Here is a 22,233-nt window from a genome sequence, read left to right as displayed (position 1 = left end):
TGAAAACCACTGATAACCCAGAAGAACATTAAGGCTCGTCTGAATTTTGCCAGAACTCTCCTTGATGATCCTCAAACCTTTTGGAAGAATGTTCTGATGAGTCGAAAGTGGAACTGTTTGGAAGACAGGGGTCCCGTTACATCTCCAAACACAGAATTCCACAAAAAGAACATCATACCTACGGTGAAGCATGGTGGTGGAGGTGTGATGATGTGGGGATGCTTTGCTGCTTCAGGGCCTGGGCAACTTGCAGTAATTGAGGAAAACATGAATTCTGCTCTCTACCAGAAAATCCTAAAGGAGAATGTCTGGTCTTCAGTCCGTAAACTGAAAGCAAAATGAAAAATTTTTGGAGTGGCCTAGTCAAGTCCTGATGAACTAATTGAGATGCTGTGACAGGACCTTAAATGCGCAGTTCATACTCGAAAACCCTCCAGTGTGACTGAACTAAAGCAGTACTGCAGAGAAGAGTGAGCCAAAATTCCACCACAGCGCTGTGAAAAACTGATCTCCGGTTATCGGACGTGTTTGGGTGCAGTTATTGCTGCTGAAGGTGGCACAACCAGATTTTAAGTTTAAGGGGGCGATTAGTTTTGCACATAGGTGATACGTGTTGGATAACTTTTTTTTTTGCTTCAATAAAAATTTTTTAAATAAATAAAAACTGTATCGTGTTTCCACAGGTTGCCTTTGTTTTATGTTGTATTTCGTTTGAAGATCTAAAACTATTTAGTATGAGAGATGCACAAAAACAGAAGAAATACTTATTCACAGCACTGTACATGTTTGTGTGAGAAAGCAGCACGCACTCCCTCCCTCCCTCCCTCTCATTCTCTCTCCGTCTCAATATCTCGTTGCACAGTAGCTCCTCAGAAGCAGCTGTGGCTCGGATTTATTTGATAGCATTTTAATTTGCTTTCTGATTTGATCTGGGTGAGCAAAGTGGCGCGTTTAGGGAGCAGTACTGTATTTTACGGCAGCCTTGTGGACTCTTAAAGAGACAAATGGACACGGCTGACAAACTGAGAGACGGGAGAGAGAGAGATGTGCACTTCTCCATCGATCTCGATCCTTTCTGCTCGCATCTTATCTGCAGGTCTAAGCGAGCCAGGCAAGTTTAAACGATTCTGACCTTGTCCGACATAAATAGTCAGAAAAGTACAAAGCGCAGATAGCCTCTCTCTCTCTCCCTCTCTCTCTGGGAAGAGGAAGGGAAATACACAGAGATAAGAGAGGGGTAGAGAGATAATACAGGAGTTACTACATCAGCTACAGTGTCGCACTGCACAGTAACTGGCCTGGGAAAACACAGAAGGAGTACAAGACTCTGAGAGTGAGTGTGTGTGTGTGTGTGTGTGTAAATGCGTGTGTGTGTAATGAGAATTACACTTAAAAGATGAAACTCTTTTCATCAGGCCTGATTCTCCTGGCTAAGGGAGGGCGCACTCGCCAATCGGAAACGGGCCTCGGGTCTATTCCCTGCCTGAAGAAGACGTGAAGACGTTTCTTCCGTCGCACAGAAGAAAAGGAGAACAGAAGGGCGCCTTTAATATTCATCCTTTTCTCTTTTCAGAGTGTCACGGCTGTACCTGACATTGTCGCCGCCGCGGCGGAAACGGTGCAAATCTCTTCACGCATTGTCAGCTGTTCCTCTAATCATTTTACGCCCTTGTGAGGCTTTCTAAAGAGAACCGATAACGAGGCGGCTCAAACGCCAAGACTGCGCTCAATTCGGAACTTAACACGGGCTAGGTGCACACACACACACACACACACGCTCTAAAAATGAGGTATAAATCAGCATGCTGGCACCGAGGAAACACGTAATGTCTCTCTGGATGAGACAGGTACTCACGGGAATCCACAAATTATCCGTTTGGTTATTTTTAAAAACATGAATAAATTGAAAGTTCAGCCAAAGTTCTGTCGAAACGCAGGGTGTCCCAAAAGTCTGCATACACAGGGGACTGCATACGTCACACCCGTTGTGCCTTCGTCGGTGGACGTTCGTGGGCGTCCGCTTCTCGGTCGGTCCTTTTCTAATTTGTCACCGAGTTTAGGGACGGGTCCATCACAATCTTGCGGCAGCTTCCCAATCCAGCCGCGAGAATGGAAATGAAGGAATGGAAAGGAAGAACGTTTTGCTAAAAAGCGATCATCTCCCCATGTGTACGGAGACTTTTTGGGACACCGTGTCTTTTATTTTCCATCGATCATGACGGCGGTCTAGAGAAAACAGAACTAGCCCGAACAAAAGCCAGAGCGATCTGGGGTTGGAGTTTATTATTTGAATAGAGAAGACCGGAACAGTCACAGCTCCCACAGCAACAGCTACAACTCATGGCATTACAGCACACTGCCAAATTTGATCTCATGGGTTAACCGGGCTCGCAACAAAATGACTTTCACGGTTTTTTAGATGATCTTTTTTTCCACAACTCTGCTGAATTCTTGATTCGAAGTTCCTATAACGGCAGCTCTAACAGTACTTTAAATGACAGGTTTATATTAATCCCTTCATTCTAACACACTATTGCATTACACTATATTTACATTTATTCATTTAGCAGATGCTTTTATCCAAAGCGACTTACAAATGAGGAAATACAAGCAAAGCGATATATCCAGCGGAGAACAATACGAGTAGTGCTACTATACAAGATTTATAATTGAGTTCTGGAGAAAAAGTGTGCAGAGTCGAGAAGGGTTTGTATTTTGTTATAATGTGGGGTTGGCGTTTCAGGGGTTAGCTATGTGCTCACGGAAGAGGTGGGTCTTTAGCTGTTTTTTGAAGATAGTGACAGATCCTGTGGTCCGGACTGAGGTTGGAAGTTCATTCCACCACTGAGGGACAGTTAGTGTGAAGGTTCTGGAAAGGGACCTTTATAGTACTATAGGACACTGTGTTCACAGGCACGTGTATAGAGGATGCACAATATTACCTAGGCCTAATAATAAACATATCAGTGTGTTCTATAACAAAGAAAACGGTTGGGGCTTTCAGTACGAGTTGTTCTGTAACATGACAGGCTGGGTTTGTTTGTTATAGAGGAACAAAAGTGGCTGTTATACCTGCCATGTTATTACTGTTGCTTAAATGTAACTATAAATGGTTAAAAAGCGTTGAAGAAACGTGTTTGTTAATGAATTACATAAAAATAGTCGTTAGCAAATCACTGTATATCAGAAGAATAAAACACTTCTGGACATGCTGATGTGGGAAAGGATCGCCCCGGACACCTGTTTGTGTTTCACTCCTTACATAAAACACACCGGCAACGGAAAAAATTCTAAGACGGAAATATGAGAAAAATGAAAAATTTCAACTCGCTAAAAAAAGCTCTGTAGAAGAGCAGAAAACAACTGCGCTTGTTCACTTGGGCAGAAAGAGACGTGTTAAACTTAAACGTTTGTGCAGGGTAAAAAATAGAGTAGTGTAATAGTGCTTTTTAAGGCACAAATAACAAGAGAGACTATTTTGCAGCTTTGAATGTTCTCCAAGCGGTGGATTAAATAAATCACAAACATAATAGTTTCACTTAACCCCTCAGACCCATCTCTCGCTCTCTCTCTCTCTCTCTCGCTCGCTGTGTTCAGTTCTTTATTGGCATAAATGCTAGATTGTATTACTTCCAAAGCAAATATGACAAGAAAATTGAAGGTTAATAACAGGTTAATATAACAAGGTTACCAGAAGTCTCTCTCTCTCGATTTCTAATTTGCTCTTCCTTTGTTGGCAACAGAACTGGATAAAAGTTTGCTTTAACCTCAGCAGCTATAATAAGTCAAGACCGAGCCCCAATCTCACATCGCTGGACTACACCCAGCAGAGAGAACTCTTCTCTCCTACTTCTATTCATCTTGTGCCTCTCGCTCCAGCTCTCTCTCTGCATAGAGCGGCCCTTTATCACGCAGCGTGATCGCTGGTAATTTCAGTGTACAGATGCAATCGCTTGCTCTCGCTCTGCCATCCCTCCTTCCCTCTGGAGCAAACGACAATAAGCTTCAGCACAATAGACAAACAAGCGCCTGCAGACTGAAACCCGGCCGCAGCTCTCGCTCTCTCTCTGTCAAAACACTGAACGAGTGTGGAGTCAGACTCTCCACACTAACTCTTTTTGAGGAGCTAATGTTCTGAGACTTCAGAACGAGTCACCAGGTATCATCAGTATGTCTCTAACTCTGGTTCATAAAGCACTGTTTCCAAAAATATTTTTAGATGTCATGAACAGATGAAGTTAAGTAACTGTTACCCCATAACCATGATCATTTTTCAATAACGTTGCTTCCCGACGTGTTTTATTCCTCCTGTATTACTTTTTTTTCTTAACATTATTTTATACAGTTTTATCCATTCATAGTTACATGTAATGTGACCAGTTCCTGGTACGCCTTACGTAAAAGTAGTTAGAAACAGTTGCTCTTTTTTGAGAGTTACGACAAAACAAAAATATGCAGCTTGTCTTGTTACAGAGAAACCCGGGGGGGGGGGGGGGGGGTCTCTGAAAACTTCCTGATTCTTCAAACACTGACGCCTGAGATTATTTCCATACATGTTCCTTACACAAAGCTTCAACAGATCAATGATGTACAGTTCTCTCTGACAGTATTTTTGTAATAATTTGTATTAGTAAGCCTAGATTATGTGGTGCATCCACCATACAAAGCACTGTGTTACTATAGTGTTAGTGTTACTATGCTACTGTGTTAGTATAGTGTTACTATAATACTACAGAGTTAGCATGTTACTTTAGTGTTACTATAGTATTACTATGTTACTATGCTACTATGCTACTGTGTTAGTATAATGTTACTATAATACTACAGTGTTAGCATGTTACTATGTTACTTTAGTGTTACTATAGTGTTACTATAATACTAGTGTTAGCATGTTACTATGTTACTTTAGTGTTACTATAGTATTACTATGTTACTAGTGTGTTACTATGTTACTAGTGTTACTATGTTACTGTAGTATTACTATTACTGTTTTACTATGTTACTATATTACTATGCTACTGTGTTACTATTACTGTGACGCTATAGTGTTACTGTGTTACTATAGTGCAGTCCATACAGGATTTTTTTTGTGATTGTTATGGCCAAAATTGCTTGATTTTGATACGCTTTTTTCAGAATTTGCAATGCAACTTGCAGAGGTTTTTTGGCAGAAAACTACTTGAATTGGAAAATTGCACTCGATGCATTGACTCGAAGTGGCCTTAGGATGAATGCGTGTTCTGATGATGTCACATGACGCGTCTTGGCCCAAATCTGCAGAAAACGTGCAGTAACTTAGAATAATTGCAAACTCCTTCGAATATTGTAACGTTTGCTTGATCTTTAATTCATTTCTGCAATCACAAAACTGCGAAATCCTGGAGGGACTGCATAGTTACTATAGTGTTACTATAGTTATAAGTTACTACAGAATATTAGTATTAGAACGAATGCACTGAAATAAAGTTCCCAACCGGGAGTACTGTTCAAGCCGTGATTATATAGAAAATTAATCGACACCTTCTGACCAATCAGATTTGAGAATTCAGCTGCAATGTACTATAAATCATTTGAACAGAAATTTTTTTAATTACATTTTTTTTTTTTATGTAACACTACATAGCAATGTAAACACTATCAAAAGTTTGAATTTGGTATAAAGGGGAAAAAAAAGCTTTTTTTTTTAAAAAAAAGCATCGTTAAAGAAAAATACGTGAAAATCAGGCACTGTTTGCTGCAGAGCAACTTCTACTCAGGACATGAAGCTGTATTTAATATGAAAAGTTCATTCCTGGATACGAACTGGTTTCCGTATGTATCGTTTGCACGAGCATTCACACGAGGAAATCCGGCAAAATGTTCATATCCTACTCGCGCTTCTCGGTGCGTGTAAATTTACACGCAAGACGACTAACGCAAGCCTCAAATCACGTAATCTGCATGGATTACTGCACTTTCACATATGGAATATGCTGTTGAGTATTAACTGCGTGTTCTTACATTTAGGTTACATCTTACGTTACTTTTACAGCATTACTTACACACAGCTTTACTGAAATATTGATAAACGAGGCCCACAAAAGTGCTCACTGTTCCATGTTCGAAACGGAATCCTACGCAACGTCAGTGGCAGTGTGGCTTTCTGCCAATCTGGCCGAAATCAACCCGAGAGCGTGTGTAATTCTGTACATGCATCACTGCCACGGAGGATCGCTGTGACGTACTGCAGATCACAGCCACCTCCGAGAGACCTACTCACGAATGCTGAGTGCCAAGTGTAAAGAAAAAGGGGGGACCAAACATACGATGAGTATCCAGGAGGTGACCTGGGGACAAAGTATTTATAATCCACAAGCTTAACCTTTTCCTTCAGATTCTTCATTAGCACATCCATACAAGTCCCCAGGTCACCTCCTGGAACTCGGCGTCACATCGGTCTCCTTCTCTTAATATATTTAGCTGTAGCTCCTTTGCTTGCTCAGGATCAGGAGTAGAGGTGTAGGGATACGCTCCGTTCATGGATTAATCTGATTCACAATACTGCATTCATGATTCGATTTGAATCGATTCTCAGAGCATCATTCGAATGAAGAAAAATGATGACTGAAAAGACTTACATCTTTTTCTGTATAAAACTACACACATTAAAAATGGCTACAAACTGTACTACAGCTTCACCATAACTTAAATATTCACCCGATACACTTGTAGAATCTCCCAAAAATTTTGACTGAACTAATTGTCCATTCTGGGGACAGCAAATGAACGACTGAAGCATAATGAGCAGGTCACAGAGGTGCGGGGATGTTTTTTGTTTTTTTTTTAACTGTTATATCCAGGTTGTGTGACTGTATAACGTATAAAGCATGTTGGTCATCGCAATCCGGAGCTATTGGGTTATCAGATGATTCCTTTCACTGTAATGAGTCGGGAAGCTCTCCGTGAAAGACCGCGATCCGGTCTCTGTATATTTGAACTGTATAGGATGTGCAGACTGGGACCTCTTGTGCTCAAACACTGCAACTGCATTACATGCCTTTATTAAGAGAAACGCTGATATTACACATTCTACATCATTAAACAACCAGGAGTCATATCCCCGTGCTGGTGGGTTTACTCAGTGTTCTCAGGTTTCCTCACACCGCCAAAAACCTGCTGGTATGTGGATCAGCTACACTAATTAGGCATGAGTGTGTGTGTGCGTGCGTGTAGTGCTCTGCGACAGACTGGTTTCCTATGCCGGGTGTATTCCCGCCTCACACTCGGACCAGGATAGCGCAGTTACTGAAGATGAATGAATGAATTTTAAATCAGGAATTCCAGGTTTCATGATTAGTGATAAGGAGACCATGCATCCGCTTGCTGTAAAAGGTAAACAGGAAGATCAACGGTCTATCAGTAGAGGATCATAATCAGAGAAAAAAACCTCAGCTCATTCCAGTCTGTTAAAACAGCAGTGCATTCGCACTTTCTTGTGACGAAGTAGATTCGTAAGCTCCGAAACCCCACTCAGGTTTTTCCACATTCTCCAAATCAATGGAATCCCTGACCCTGATCGGTAGCGTCACATTCAAACCCTCACCCAGTCGTGTCCAATGTCCTTGGACACAAGTGTCCTTGAGAAAAGTCTTGCATGTTGCGTCATACATGTACACACACACACACACACACACATTTCTTCATTATCAGTACATGTACACTTCATTCATTCTTTCATTTTTGTTTTGAAATTGGCAGGGATGAGCTTTTTTTAAAAAAAAAAAAAAAAAAAAAAAAATCATTTTTGGCTTTAAAACAATAAATAAATTACAGAACGCTCATGTGATTATCAATTTCTTGCTTTTCATCACTGCAGCTGCTGTGTTAAAAAAAAAAAAAAAAAAATGGCAAGAGGGCACAGGAAATTAATAAAAGAATGAATTTCCTATTTTAGCATGTGGTAACAACAACAACAAATCAAATCATTCAGAGATCTGTAGATTGTATTTATTATTGTTTAGTAATGCGAAGATTTATGAGGTATAGGTTGTCCTGTCCCATCTGAACATAAAACACTAATATATTTAATGTACTTGGATGCTAATTAAGGTAACCATTTAAATATTTCTCTCTCACACACACACACACACACACACACACACACACACACACACACACACACACACACTGTTGTTTACGGGTTTGCCTTCAGCACTATTCAGACGGGATTAGTTTTCAGGACGTAAGGCTGTAAAGCAATTGTTACTGTACACATCTATGATATTTATCGTCAACCAGCACGGGATAAGCGATTTCTGTACGAATTGCCGAGATGGGCGTGTCTTCGTCGTTTACGTGCTGACGACACATCACGGCGGTCCTGTGCGTCACACACAACATGGTGCTGCACCTCAGTGTTTGATAATACAACATCACGGCACCAACGAAGAGAAAGAGATAACCCAACTGGACGAGAGCTGACGCTGCGTTTAGTTTCAGTTTGGGGAGAGCGACGTTATCGAACGCTGTTTGAACAAATGCTACATAAAATCCTTCCGAGATTTTTCAGGAAGTTTGCGATAAATGTCCCTCTCTCAAAGTGCCATTTGGCAACTGGACTAAATGCAGAGAAGGAATGGACTACCTAAAAAAATTATAAATAAAAAAATTAAATAAAATAGAGTGCACATTCACACAGGATTAGTTTAACCTGGGGTTATTTTTACAGGCGGTTTTATAGAAGCTAAAAATCTTCGCCGGCTCGGGAACGAGCAGTCCGGAAAAATAACCGACATGACCAGTTCGCACGGGATTAAAATCCCAGAGAATCTCTGGTAATTATTACTGTATATTACCCTGCCACTCCCCATATAAAAGTAGTCCCGTCCAAATAGCCCTTTTTACTGCGTTATATAAGATTAAACTTTTTTTTTTTATTTACCAATTTATGGTTAGATAAAAGTTACAGAGAACTGCACTGAAGCGGAGGACATTTGTGGTTTAACAGCTCCAACATGTGGCTGTATTTACATCTGCAGTAGTGTCAGAGTAACTCAGAGAGGGAGGGAGGGAGGGAGGGAGAGCGAGAGAGAGAGAGAGCGAGAGAGAGAGAGAGAGAGAGAGAGAGAGAGAGAGAGAGAGGGAGAGGCACCCAGCTGAGTGCTGGCTCCAAGCCCAGTTAGGCCTCCTACCCTGGCTGGAGTCACTCTCTCACACACACACACACACACACACACACACACACACACACCTTTCTACTACCTAGGCTTTCTGCCATCCGGGCCGGACCCCCAGCTTACACACCACGCTATACAGTCCACTTCCTGGCCGACCTAAAACAACCCCGATGATGTCTGCCTCTCCACCACCCGCTGACAGCGCCCTGTGTGTGTAATGAGAAGGAGTGTGTGTGGTGCCAGATGCTGGGACAGGAACCAGACAGGAAGTGTAGGAGGATTCCGACAGGTGAGACGGAGGGGAAAAGGGATGAAGGTTTGAACAGAGGAGAGCGGTCGAGGCAGACAGCTTCCGTGTTCTCGACCTGAGGAAATCCAACCGCCCCCCCCCACACACACACACACCTCTCATACTAGTTCTTTCTGGTCCAACAAAGAGTCACACACATAATCCTTCACACTAACACACACAGAGCAAAGGAAGTCCGGAAGATCCGGGGCAGATCTTGATCATGATTAATTGCGTAGAAATACTAGTCAATAATTCATAATTTTCTACCTACATGTGACTTCAATCAGCGAAATTACATTCACTTGGGGGTAGTAAATAAATAAATAAATAATTATGTGATGATGTAATAAAAAAAATTCCTATCAATTATTAAATGCCATTATGATATACTGATAAACCGTGAAGGCACTGATGCATAAACATTTGTGATGGCATTAATCTGATACCATAACAAAATGTTGGATCAGATATCAGGGCAAAAACACATCAGATATTAGATCCTGTAACACACGTGAAAAAAAATAAAACCAATTTTAGAACTGGCAATATTTCCATATAAATATACATTTTTGTAGGACCGACTGTATTTCAACTCCACTTTATTATATGTATTATATTTACAATGTAAGTGATTGAATGTGAAAGAGTTTAACTGTGAAGTGCTTCAAGTTTTTAAAAAAAATTATATCGGATTTTGGATATACACTCAAGTGTTCCGTATTGGAAATTATATTTTTTTTATATATATATATATATATATATATATATATATATATATATATATATATATATATATATATATATACACACACACACACACACATACACACACACACACATAAATATTGTGCCATCTCTATTAAAAATATGACAGACCCATTGATTGTGTAAACACTAGAGGGAGACATTTGTAGAACAGTGTGTGATGTTTACGTTTTTCATGTTTTGTTGTCTTTTTCGATTTGATATCAATTTGTTATAGTTGAATTTATTTTTTTTTTGGAAACACGTTGTCTAGCATTATATGGATTGTGTGCGCACTTATTTACAGTATTGCCCAGCAAATGATTGAAATAGTAGTCCTGAGGGGCGGGCCTGAGAATTTGGGACTTAAAATAAGATCACGGTCCAAAACCACTTAGAGAAGTAATGCAATATTCACCACTTCACTACATTTGTTCTAGGCTAATAGTGGAATATTGAATAAACATCATGAATGAAATTTTGCAAGATCATTTCTAAGCAATATATATGCAGTGCCATGGAAACACTGAAAATACAGTGCCAGCACTGCCAAAGCTCTCATACACCTTCACTACTACATACTGAAACACCATGGAAAGAAATGTTACATGAAAACAAAATTTTCAAAAATAACAAAATCCATTAATACGTGTAACTATCCCAATTCTCTACATCAGTGCAAGGAGGAAGCCGCTTGCTTCGACTGTAGGGTAACAGCTTCTTACCCAGCGTTCACACTGGCTTGTAGTTTGTCTCGTGGGCGTGGTGCGAGCGCTACTGACATCACCGGTGGGCGTGTACAATCTGTCCAGCCCCAATGACAAAGTCATGGGCTGAATTTATCAATCTTTAAAATGTTCATCAGTTGACGTGTAATACGTTAATAAATTTAAAAGCCGTTTGAAAATAAAAAGTCTGAAAAAAAAATCTGTATCAGCTATTTAGCAGCACACACTAACTATACTGGCTACAAACATTCTCTAGAGACGTCAGCAATTTTTGCTATTTCTTTAAAGCATTATTTTTCTCCATGATGTATATACACATTTACTGAAAGGTTGTATATAAGAAAATAAGATCAAACCACGGTTTTATATTTTAATTCCTTTCCCCCCAGTCAAGCAGTACATAGGAACTAAAACTGTGAGGAGGTGAGAAGACGTTGTACCATGTGCACCACACGACTGAACAATCATTTAAAGCACACCTGTGATGGTTTTGAAACATGGAGAATTTGGTTTTAAAGGTCTCATACAATAGATTTACATGCATCCGAGGTCAAAAAACACTTTAACGTGCTCATAATTTAAACTGCAGCATTACATTTTTTCCCCCCAGTGTCACAAACGACTCGTTAAATGATTCACTCTAAACTCCTCCTTTCAGAGAGCATGTTCTGCTCTGATTAGTCAGATGTCCCAGTGTGTTGTGACTGTGAAAAATGAATGATCGCCGGTCACTTGTGTGAATTTATCTTTATACTTGTTGGTTACTGAAACTAACACTTTGTTCTGTGAAAACAGAGGTAGTCCTCGCTGCAGAACCAAAACCTAGCGGATGGAGTTAGACCTGATCCGGCTCCTCCTATAAGCATAACTCCAACCTTAACCCCCAAGACGTTGTACAACATGCGACAACAAACACACTTCTCCACACTGAAACACACTGTGTTGTCTCCATGCCCTGGACTGCAGGGAGGGAGTTTCTTTAAAGACACGTCCTTGTGGCTACATTGTATTGTGCAAATGTTACCGTTTGACCGAGTTGCAGTGTGCAGTCATGTGTTTAAGTATAAAATATAAAAATGTTCCTTCTCTGACTTGCTGAGATACGTTCCTGTACTCACTGAATATTTGGATTAAATCCCCTCTGTAATGCGTACCTTGGTGTAGTGGGGCGAGGGGAGGGAGGTATTCTGGGATGTAGTCCCTCTTGTCTCCACGCAGGGCGTTGCGGACATCTGTGTCGAAGCTGGAGGTGGGGAACTGCAGCAAGCTGCTCTTGCTGATGGGGAACTGGGGGATGGAGTGGAAGAACCCCACTGGCTCCAAGTTGTTAATGTAGTCTTCAAGCTCCGCGACACTCACCCCCATCAGCCCAAAGGCCTGCTCAAGGTCACTCAGCCCAGGGTCTGTCCGCCCGTCTGCGGAAAGGAAAAAAACTAAAATATGAAGAAAATGTGGATGCATGCATGCATTAAGAGATACCTGAACAACCTAAAGCGATACCTGAAGATCCTACAGCAATAACTGAGGAATTACACTGATGCCTGAACAACCTACAGTGAGATACCTGAACAACCAACAGCGAGATGCCTGAACAACCTACAGCGAGATGCCTGAACAACCAACAGCGAGATGCCTGAACAACCAACAGCGAGATGCCTGAACAACCTACAGTGAGATGCCTGAACAACCTACAGCGAGATGCCTGAACAACCTACAGCGAGATGCCTAAAGAACCTACAGCGATACCTGAAAAATGTTAGTAATGCCTAGACAAACTGAAGAACCTACAGTGATGTCAGAGGAAACAACAGCAATGACAGGAGAAGATACAGTGACACCTGAAGAATTACAGTGATACCTGAAGAACCTACAGTGATACCTGAATAAAATACAGCGATACCTAAAGAATCTACAGCAATACCTGAAGATCTGACCGGGATAACTGAACAACCTAAAGCGATACCTGAAGATCCTATAGTGACAGTGAAGAACCTACAGCAATACCTGAAGAACCTACAGCGATACTTGAAAAATCCTCCGGTGATAACCGAAGGACCTACAGCGAGGTGCCCGAAGGACCTACAGCGAAGTGCCCAAAGGACTTACAGCGAGATACCTGAAGAACCTTCAACAACGCCTGAATTTTGTTTTTGTAATGCCTAGACAAACTGAAGAACCTACAGTGATGTCAGAGGAAACAACAGCAATGACAGGAGAACCTACCTGAAGAACTATAGTGATGACGAGTAACTACAGCAATACTGGGGGAACCTACAGCGATGCCTGGAGAGCCTACAGCGGAATCCCTTAAAAATCTTCATCATGGAGGTGTGTTCTCTCCTTAAAGTTCATCATAGAGGTGTGTTCTCCTAAAAAACACCTTGCTGTAAAGTGAATGTGATGGGATGCCACTATAATAAGAGCTGCACAGAATGTACTGGGAATACAGAGGGTGAAATAATGAAAACCCCTGTACGTGACCTGTTTATACACAAGTTCATCACTAAACATGACAGCTTGTTAGCATCTGGAGAATGATTCCAACAGTTGTTTTGATTTCTAACGACACTACAGCATCTAGTATTGTCTCACGTCCAGACTTTTCCCCGCCTCAAAACTACCCAGAGGAACAGTGCACCATAACTTTCTCATCTAAAACCGTTAAGTGTTGACGTTTAGCTTCTGACTAACTAGCCCTGCTAACTTACGCTAGCTAACGTTAGCTTGCTATAGCACTCCAGGTTATGCTAAAGATGTAAACACGCACCCCGGACATGGGTTTAGGCGTGTATGTGCGTGAATGAGTGTGTGGACTCTCCGAGAAATAGAAATAAGAAGAAGGTAGAGACTCTCACACAGCTCGGAGTAGCGGTGGCAGCCTCGGGCTAGCTGCTGCAGGTAGCGCTCCAGCACGTCGGAGAGCAGCTCGCAGGCGGAGAGCTGCACCGCGTCCCAGCCCAGCGCCTGGCACAGCTGCGCCACCGCCACCCGCATCAGCGAGCGCGCATAGCTCTCACACATCTCCCCGCCGGCCACAAGCCTTCAAAGCCACGATACCGCACTATTTGGCTTCGTTTCTGTCGCATTTACACGGATAACAACAGCGGCACTTCTTCCATAGTAGGCGCCATCTTTAGTTCCAGGAGCGACGAGCTGCAGAGCAATCGATTGGGCATGCGCAAACGAGCCACGTCCGATCGATGATCTTTACGTTGTTTAGGCATCCTGAATGCGTTTCACACATCCATAAACACCGTATTTCCACGTGTGAAACGTGTGTAAAATGTCTTCTCGTTTGCGTTTGGGTTAATCACAAGGACGTCGCTTTCACAGCAGGCGACATGGTCGAGTTCCTAAAATGAAGATCACAGAGCAATCGATGAGGCTTTCAGGACGCTTCCTCGCTTGTTTTTTCCCCTTATACATCTCTAATTCGTACCGGATTTCACATTATGGCATTTCTTTAAAACAGTCAAATCCAGAAAGCCATGCTTACGTTGTTTTCTCAGTTAGGTTTATCACAACGGCGACACTTCTTCCATCGCCATTTTGGCAGCCTGAATGCAGAGCGCAGATAAATCGATGAAGTATGGAGGCGAGGCGCAGCGCTTTTGTTTACGTTGTGAACATCCTTATTTCGGACACAGAGCTGTTGGTAGTTTGGTTAATTCCGTTAGTGAGAGCTGTTTGGATGAGTCCGCAACAAAAAAAAAATCCGTGCAATATTTTATTCGTTATTTGAAAGAAGAGTTGGCAGTTTTTTTTTTCATTCCGTGGTGGGCGCCATTTTTTAGTCCCCCTATTTAAGATTGCGCATGCGCAGATTCTCCATCTAAACCCAGAGAATACGTCTTGTATTTTACTTTTTCATCTAAACCGCCACATTCCCAGTATCCCCTATCCTACACACACACACACACACACACACGTGTTGTCTCTGCTTTAAGACACTCACTTCAACTCAAAAAGACTTGTCAATTAGTTGATTACTTGAATCAGATGTGCTAGAGGAAGAGAAAACACTTAAATGTCGAGGACTAGGCCCTGGATTGGGATCTAAGCAAGCATCATCTGGTATCATCTGTTTTATCCATTAAGCAGTATCAGATTTGATTTTGCAATCGTGCTTTAAACTGCCACTAAACTAAATCATGCATCTAAGGAAATTTAAAACCGCCTGGAACACACAGTCTCACCTTTTCACATGAAGCGATGGATAAAATGAACCCAGATCAAGGACCTCACCCCGCAAGGATCCAGTAGCAAATATTTAAATAATGAATATGTTATCTGGGCCAAACTAAACTTTCCCCTTGTGTAGTGATATCAGACGGGCTAATCATCGACCCCAGACTACCCCTGGACTTATTAAACTGCAGTCACGTAACACCACTGAAGGCGATCCTGTGACACCCGACTCTAAACGTTTATTAAAAGGGAGAAGGGTTCATGTTGCAAAGGGATAATGAAGAGGCCAAAGTTGTTTTGATCTCCAATTATTAAAAGTAACAATGCAATCCTCATGAAGTCAACTGGGTTCAGCAGTAATCGGTTCAGGGTAATTTTATACTGCTTCAATAAAACAAGATTGCGCTAGTGGGAGTTTACTGATGGGATTAATCGGGTGTGCCATTTTAGATCTAGTCCTTATTTCAAGAGTTTCTCTGTATTGTTGACCTTTTGGATACCTACGGGCATAAACCCCCACACACTAGTGGTAAAAGCTTTTGATAATGAAACGAGACGGACCTGCAATCAACAGTGCCAAATGTAAAACATACAAAAATTCTTTCCATTAATGAGCCACGGCTAATCCACGAGTAGTATTGGGTTGTGGTGAAGCTTTTAAAATTCCTGACTGAGCTTTAATTGTGAATAAAACTGCAACAATATCAAAGAATCAAATAGGAGACAGATTCAAAATGGATGGACATGTCAATGTAAGAGGTTTATTTGCTTATATTTTACAAACAGAGGGACAAATACTCTTTAATTTGATACCAGATGACTGAAAAACAAACATTTTCTGCCAGGAGCACAATGGCCTGCATGGTTCCTCTTTATCTGTGGAAGAAAGAAAGAGAAAATATATTTAACAAACATAATCATTGTGATACAAGCACTGTGAAGCACTCAGGGTTGTCTCAGTGGAACTATTTATTTTAAGAAGGAGCAGGCTCAAGGTTAAGATATGTTTAAAATACAAGTTAAAAATAAGAATACTATTAATGCTTGAATATATGTATAAAACCATCTCTCCCATTAACCAATGAGCATCTACTTCGTTAAATAAAGCTGAGGTTATTAATCTATTTGAACAACACGTAGCTAACAACTGGAACAGATTACTAACTTTCAATATTTGAAATGCTCAGAAAGCTCTACTACTACAGTTTCTTTATGAAACCATTGAGCCTGATACACAAAAAACTGCTAAACTCCCAAACTTGTTAAATAAAGGGGGGGGGTGGTTATTAACACTAGGGGTGTGTTTAAGTAGCACAAGGCTTATACAGGCTTACTAGTCTTCAAATAATAAATTTATATTTATTTAATTGGTAGATGTTCAATCAAAACTTAGCAATAGGATTCTCAATTTTTTTTTTTTGGGAAAACAAACCTGAACATCACAACAGAAAGAGATTTTGAGCAATATACAGGAAAAAGTTTACATCCACACTTTACTAAAGAGGTTCTGTGTGAAACCCCCTGCTTCAACAAGATAATCTTGCATATGTGCTAAACTATATGAAAGATGCCGGTGGTTGGTGGGCTACCATGTCATTCTTTCTGTTTGTGAAAGCAGGCGCTTCTTAAGACGCATTTTGTTACAAAATGTCTAGCAAATCTAAAGGTCTGGCTTGTAAGAAAAAGAAGAAGCGCAGTCCTGAGATCCAACTAGTGCAGAATCACCGAGATACCACTTTATTCATAACTTAAAACATATACATGTGTAGACCACAGAATGCGTGCTATTCAAACACACCCACTATGCTACAGTTTATTTCTGCTTCACTACGGTTTACCTCCATCAGGCCTCAATCCCTGAGAGAGTGGAATTTATACAAGGTGTGAGAGAGTTAATAGAAGGGAAAACAAACAAACAAAAAAAACAAGTGAAAATGAATGTGATTAGTATAAATGAGTTAAAATGACAAAAGAAGATTAAATGAATTTAAAACACAAGACAACAATGAGACATTAATTAAACAGATACAAAACTGATGAGGTGAGAAGGACAAGGGGTCAAACTCAAATAAAGGACAAATGACATTACTGATCTCATAATTCTGCACGAACGAATGGATTTAATTTGCAGTTAAGAAGTTATTGTGGATTTTTAGTTACGTGTGGAAAAATCTGAAGGCCTTTTCAGCATCAGTATCTTAAAACCATTGCAGGTCAAATTCCACCAACCGAGATGCTATTTTAAGCCCCTTACACACACACACACACACACACACACACACACACACGTGCTCATTTGCAGAGGAAATTAGCAGTATTTTAATCAGGAAGGGTTACGACTGGCACGGCTTTCAGAGGACTCGTGTGAACAGAAGACAATTTGTTACAAGGAAATAGGAACTTGAGAACTCTTCATCCCATGACTCTAGGGCTACGTCCACATTAATCCGAATAGATCTGAAACCTGCATTTTCGTTGTAACAAACCCCCTCAGTCTACACTGGCGTTTTCAAACATTTCCCAAAAATTGCTCGTCCCAGACTGAAACATCAAAAAATGCTTAAGTCCCCATACTGCACATGCGTAAAACCGTAAGAAGCTTTGGCTTGCATCATGTCTATCAGGTGTTTATTTGCATGTTAATTTGTTACATTGTGTCCTCTTTGAGAGAAAAAAAAATGCAATCTGAAGGTCCCTACGAACACTGCCAAACTGGATAGCACGCACGACACTTGCAATACGACATCGTCCACCATCTTGTTCGTTTTGAGTTGAATGCATCACGTGACTAAAAACGTGTCATTGTTTCCGAATATCTCTGTTTTCTCGGTCCATACTGCAATGCAAACAACGGCGTTTTCAAATTTATCCACTTGGGAGAGCGTTTTCGGAAAAGCTCAGTTTTCGCTGGACAAAAATACAGCGTGAACGGAAGACCAAATCCTAGAGAAAAAGAGGCGTTTTCAAATTTATCCAGATTAACAACGACGTAGCCTATCTTATAATCGTTGGTGTTTCTTAAACACCATTCTAAATAAAAACCAAATATGATATACGATTTACCTACACATTGAAAATGTCAGATGATAACACACAGTAAAACCCACCCGTTGTAGCATGTACAGCAGCTGATCACGTGATACTATCGAGCTGCTCACATCAACAGTACGTTAGTTCTAGCAGTTGTTTCAGATTTACGCCGCATTTTCCTAGTCCGCGATTCAAAATGAGGCAGTTACAGGCAGTCATGACGGCATGTGATTTTGGAGAGAATGTACGGATAAACATTAGCAAGGTTTGCTCGATTTGTTTTTTTCAGTTGTGCGCCAAGCAACAGAACACAGCAAGGCACAAGTCCTGTGTAGCCACTACTCAATAATAAGCAGTGCAGCCATTTTTAAACCAATCAAAGAGACTACAGCCAAGCCTACTTGTTTTCTATTGGCTCGCAAGACAGAGGCTTTTGAATTCACATTTCAAAGCCATAACAAGGATTGTATAAGCAAACTACACTTGCTGAGGCTACACCAGGACTTCAGTGAGTGATCACCAGGGAGAATATTGAGAGTGTATAAAGAAGAAGATGCAGCTGTTGGGGTTTTGTTATACATCACAGGCTGTGTAACAGGACCTTCATGGCAGGTGTGCACCTCAGTAAAATATCCCAAGATTGAATGTTACCATATTACTCTACTCAGACTGGTATGACTGGTAACGGTAGGCCAATAATGTCCCAGGTTTTGAGTCAGAGATTAAATATACAGATTAAGGAACTCGGTGCTGATTAAATTAAATAAATTAAATATCGATTATTTGCCGAAAGTAAAATTGTGAAAACGCCGCCCTGGTCTCATGTATGGAATACGGCGAGTGCAGAAAGATGAGGACGGATCACTGAAAGGGAACATGCAGATGGAGAGAGAGAGAGAGAAAATGAGTATACACAGGTAAAGAGATCTTACAGAGCAGCAGCTCCGGAGATGATTTCGATCAGCTCTTTGGTGATCACAGCCTGGCGAGTGCGGTTGAAGGTCAGGGTCAGCTTGTCAATAATCTCAGCTGTAAGGGTGAAATACAAAAAAAATTATATAATTATACTCATGTTCACAGAAGACCTAATTCCTACTTAGCCGCTGCTTAAGGAAAGGTCTAGGGAAGAGAGGAGGAGGAGGGTGAGTGTTTCACTCACAGGCGTTCTTGCTGGCGTTGTCCATAGCGGTCATCCTAGCACTCTGCTCACTGGTGGTGGACTCTTTCAGCCCGTAATAAATTATGTTAACCAGGGCAAATTCCTGGTAGTTCCTCAGCACATCAGCATCAATGTCATCATAGATACCCATGTTCTCTGCATGAAAAAGAATAGCAAGTGAATTAGTTTGATGTTTCAAGTCATATACATGTTCTCATATTCATATGTATAAAATTAAAAAAAAAAAAAACACCAATGTGTATAATAAGTTGCCAGTTCATACACACACACGATGCAGTGGAAAACTTTTCTTTGCATATCATAGCTTGAAAATGTTACGTTAATAACAAACTGTAGCCATAAAGCAATGAAAGGCCCCATCTTTGAGGCCTGCCTACCTGAGCTTGCAATTGTGTCCACGGAAAACAGGGGCTTCTCATCAGTCTTGTAGGAAATGACAGACCTGGTTATAAAAAAAAAAAAAAGTCAACAAGTCGCATCATTTTGGTTGAGGGAACTGACCCAAACTGCATTCTATGCACTAGATAGTATGTTAGACTCTGTAATAAGTAATACTATAAAGGTGGGGCTGGTCTTCAGATCTAATGATCACTACTGTCAGGTGCAATAACACGCAGTGTATTTGAGCTGGTGTACGAGATGTGTGTGTGTGGGTCTGATTACGCAGGACACTCACCTGAATCGGTTGTAGACGATGGAGCCCTGGTCGAACTCGTAGCCCGAGTTCAGCAGCTCTGTGGCGATGACGGAGGCGTCGTTGAATGTCGGGGGTTTGCGGCCCACTTCCTTACAGTTCAGGAGAATGTGTTGTCCATGGGTCCTGACAATTAGACAGAATTCAGAGGAATTCCCGAGAGGTTCACAGAAATATACTACACTGTATTGTATGTACAATTGTAAGTGGTGGCTGGTATTTTTTTTGTGCATTAAATTATTTGGGAATTCATAACCAGACAGTTTGAACATAGCTTGTAAGTCGACAACCTTGTCGTTACTATTTAAAAAAAAAAAACAAAAACACCCCACTTGTTAATTTAACATGCATGTACAAGAGAAATAAAGCATACCTGTAGAGCAGGCCTCGGAGTTTGTCTCCGATATTAACCACCATGACCTCTTTTCCAGCACCGGTGAGTTTGGCTATTTCATTCTTCATGGCTTTGGCCACACTGGAGTGGATGGCGCCACACAACCCACGATCAGAAGACACACCGATTATCAGGTGCTTGTTCTTATCCTCTGGAGCCTCGATCTCGGCCTTCTCGTACAGCGCTAAAACAACAGGGATGCGTTAAAATCGTGAATTTTTTGGCAAACAGCAATCTGACGTTATACTAAAATAGCTGGGACACAGACCTGTTACTCATTCACTATACACTTTCTTGCTGTGTACTTGCGACCTAGTTTAATTCATGACAACCGATATTTCTAAATGACGTAAGCGTAGAGCCTAAGAATGCAAAGAACGAAGATGCATTAGTGTGAAGACCGCACTACTACCAGGCTACCACGAAAGAAATAACTTAGAAGGACAGGACGACACCGGACGTGTCTTTGCGAGAACGGAGATGTGCTGTGCTTCCCGTTGCGCCATTTTGATTTGTTTCGATTGCAGTCGTTGAAAAGATGTTTAAAACTACAGGTTTGGGTCAGGCTTCCGGCATCCGCTGTTTTGCCGCAACGACTTCTGGGACATCGAGCAGGTTCGGCTCGGCATCCGACACACCCTTGATCTCGAGAACACGTCCAAGTAATTTCACGTTCACGAGTACTGGAACTGAACAATGACATAGAACGAGTTCACAAGGACACGTCTTGAGAAACGGCCTAGATTACTTTACCCTTATCTAATAAGATATATTCCTTCATCATCCAACTTTCTGAAAATGATGGCTGGATAATAAATCCCTTTTCTCACTGTGAAGCCTAAACTTACAGAGAGTTCCGGTGCCGTAAACACGAGCCGGCTTCAAGGACCTCTCCGCTCTGGAGTACTTGGCGGCAGCCACCATCTTCATGGACTTAGTGATCTTCTGGATGTTCTTGATGGACTTCAACCGAAGGGTGACTGAGGAGCAAAACATCCATACGGTCACTTGCAAAGCCAGTAAATTACTACTGGGCAAATATAACTGTCAACTAATTATAAAGGCAATATTTATACAAATGTTACTTACTGTCCTTCAAGGTAGCCATGGTCCTGACCTGCCCACTGTAATGCAAATCAGATTATTAGCCAGCAGTCATGATGAAATGAAAGCTCCATACTTCAGCTATATATATATATATATATATATATATATATATATATATATATATATATATATACACATATACACACACACACACATACATACACACACACACACACGGTTCATTTATGCTGAAGGTCCAGCTCACAGAGTAAATAGGTCAAAACCTCTTAACTTAGTGTGTGCAAGCCATAAGACAGACATTTTTAGACCCAATTCAGCGTAAACAAAGTTAAATAATAACAATAATAATAATAATAATAATAATAATAATAATAATAATGTTGTTAGTTAGGTAGGTATATAAAAGTAAACCCCAGTTAGCATGCCCGCTAGCAACACGTCAAACTGCTGTGAAGTTCATACACTGGAGCTAAAGCCGCTCTGCTACTCGAGGTTACTGCGGCCTACAAAACAACTCGCCCTTGCACCTTTTCTCCTACATTTCACTAAATTACTAATATCACGCGTTTTCCGGCTTTATTAAACCAACTTGGAGAATATCACGTTAACAAGAATAAGATAATAACTCTGTTAAAATCCATTACCATTGTGGGTAGAACGCCGCCGCGCTAGACCTAGCGAACATGTTCACTCGCAATGAAGGTCAGAGTCGCCGCACTGCGCATGCGCGTTCCAATAACCAAGGCGGCGAATCGTGATC

The 22,233-nt window shown here is 41.1% G+C and overlaps 2 protein-coding genes across 4 annotated transcripts in view; both read right to left on the bottom strand.

Moving 5' to 3' along the window:
- taf3 (TAF3 RNA polymerase II, TATA box binding protein (TBP)-associated facto) overlaps positions 1 to 14,582 on the bottom strand; it is a 79,797-nt gene extending 65,215 nt beyond the window's left edge. Inside the window, exons 1-3 of one of the 2 annotated variants that reach the window (XM_053650796.1) lie at positions 14,416 to 14,582; positions 13,775 to 14,272; positions 12,074 to 12,334 (exon numbers count right to left, since the gene is read on the bottom strand). In XM_053650796.1, coding sequence (XP_053506771.1) covers positions 12,074 to 12,334; positions 13,775 to 13,940 — 427 coding nt within the window. In that variant the 5' untranslated portion in view covers positions 13,941 to 14,272; positions 14,416 to 14,582. Of the gene's footprint in view, positions 1 to 12,073; positions 12,335 to 13,774 lie in introns of both variants that reach the window. The other variant, XM_053650795.1, reaches the window with a different exon arrangement.
- A 1,266-nt stretch (positions 14,583 to 15,848) lies between these two features.
- On the bottom strand, positions 15,849 to 22,201 carry atp5f1c (ATP synthase F1 subunit gamma). 2 transcript variants are annotated; one of them, XM_053650759.1, is made up of 9 exons: positions 22,118 to 22,201; positions 21,495 to 21,529; positions 21,254 to 21,385; positions 20,385 to 20,589; positions 19,994 to 20,137; positions 19,695 to 19,759; positions 19,297 to 19,452; positions 19,070 to 19,166; positions 15,849 to 15,983 (listed from the first exon to the last, which is right to left on the bottom strand). In XM_053650759.1, the coding sequence occupies exons 1-9, from the start codon at positions 22,156 to 22,158 to the stop codon at positions 15,980 to 15,982; spliced, it is 879 nt and encodes a 292-aa protein (XP_053506734.1). In that variant the 5' UTR covers positions 22,159 to 22,201; the 3' UTR covers positions 15,849 to 15,979. The 2 variants fall into 2 exon arrangements, with proteins under 2 accessions (XP_053506734.1, XP_053506735.1); XM_053650760.1 differs by lacking the exon at positions 15,849 to 15,983 and having other exon boundaries at positions 19,066 to 19,166.
- Between the last annotated feature and the right edge of the window lie 32 nt (positions 22,202 to 22,233).

Source organism: Ictalurus furcatus, chromosome 19, assembly GCF_023375685.1.
Source record: "Ictalurus furcatus strain D&B chromosome 19, Billie_1.0, whole genome shotgun sequence".
Classification (NCBI taxonomy): Eukaryota; Metazoa; Chordata; class Actinopteri; order Siluriformes; family Ictaluridae; genus Ictalurus; species Ictalurus furcatus.
Note: the sequence above shows the minus strand (reverse complement) of the source record. Positions and strands in the feature narration are given on the sequence as shown.

Bases quoted from the DNA above. Each gene is read 5' to 3' on its own strand.
- atp5f1c (XM_053650759.1), bottom strand. From the start codon at position 22,158: ATGTTCGCTAGGTCTAGCGCGGCGGCGTTCTACCCACAATG. The intron at 19,760-19,993 runs GTGAGTGTCCTG...TTTTATAACCAG, and splicing joins ATCGTCTACAACCGATTCAG to GTCTGTCATTTCCTACAAGA. The intron at 19,453-19,694 runs GTAGGCAGGCCT...TTTTTCATGCAG, and splicing joins GGACACAATTGCAAGCTCAG to AGAACATGGGTATCTATGAT.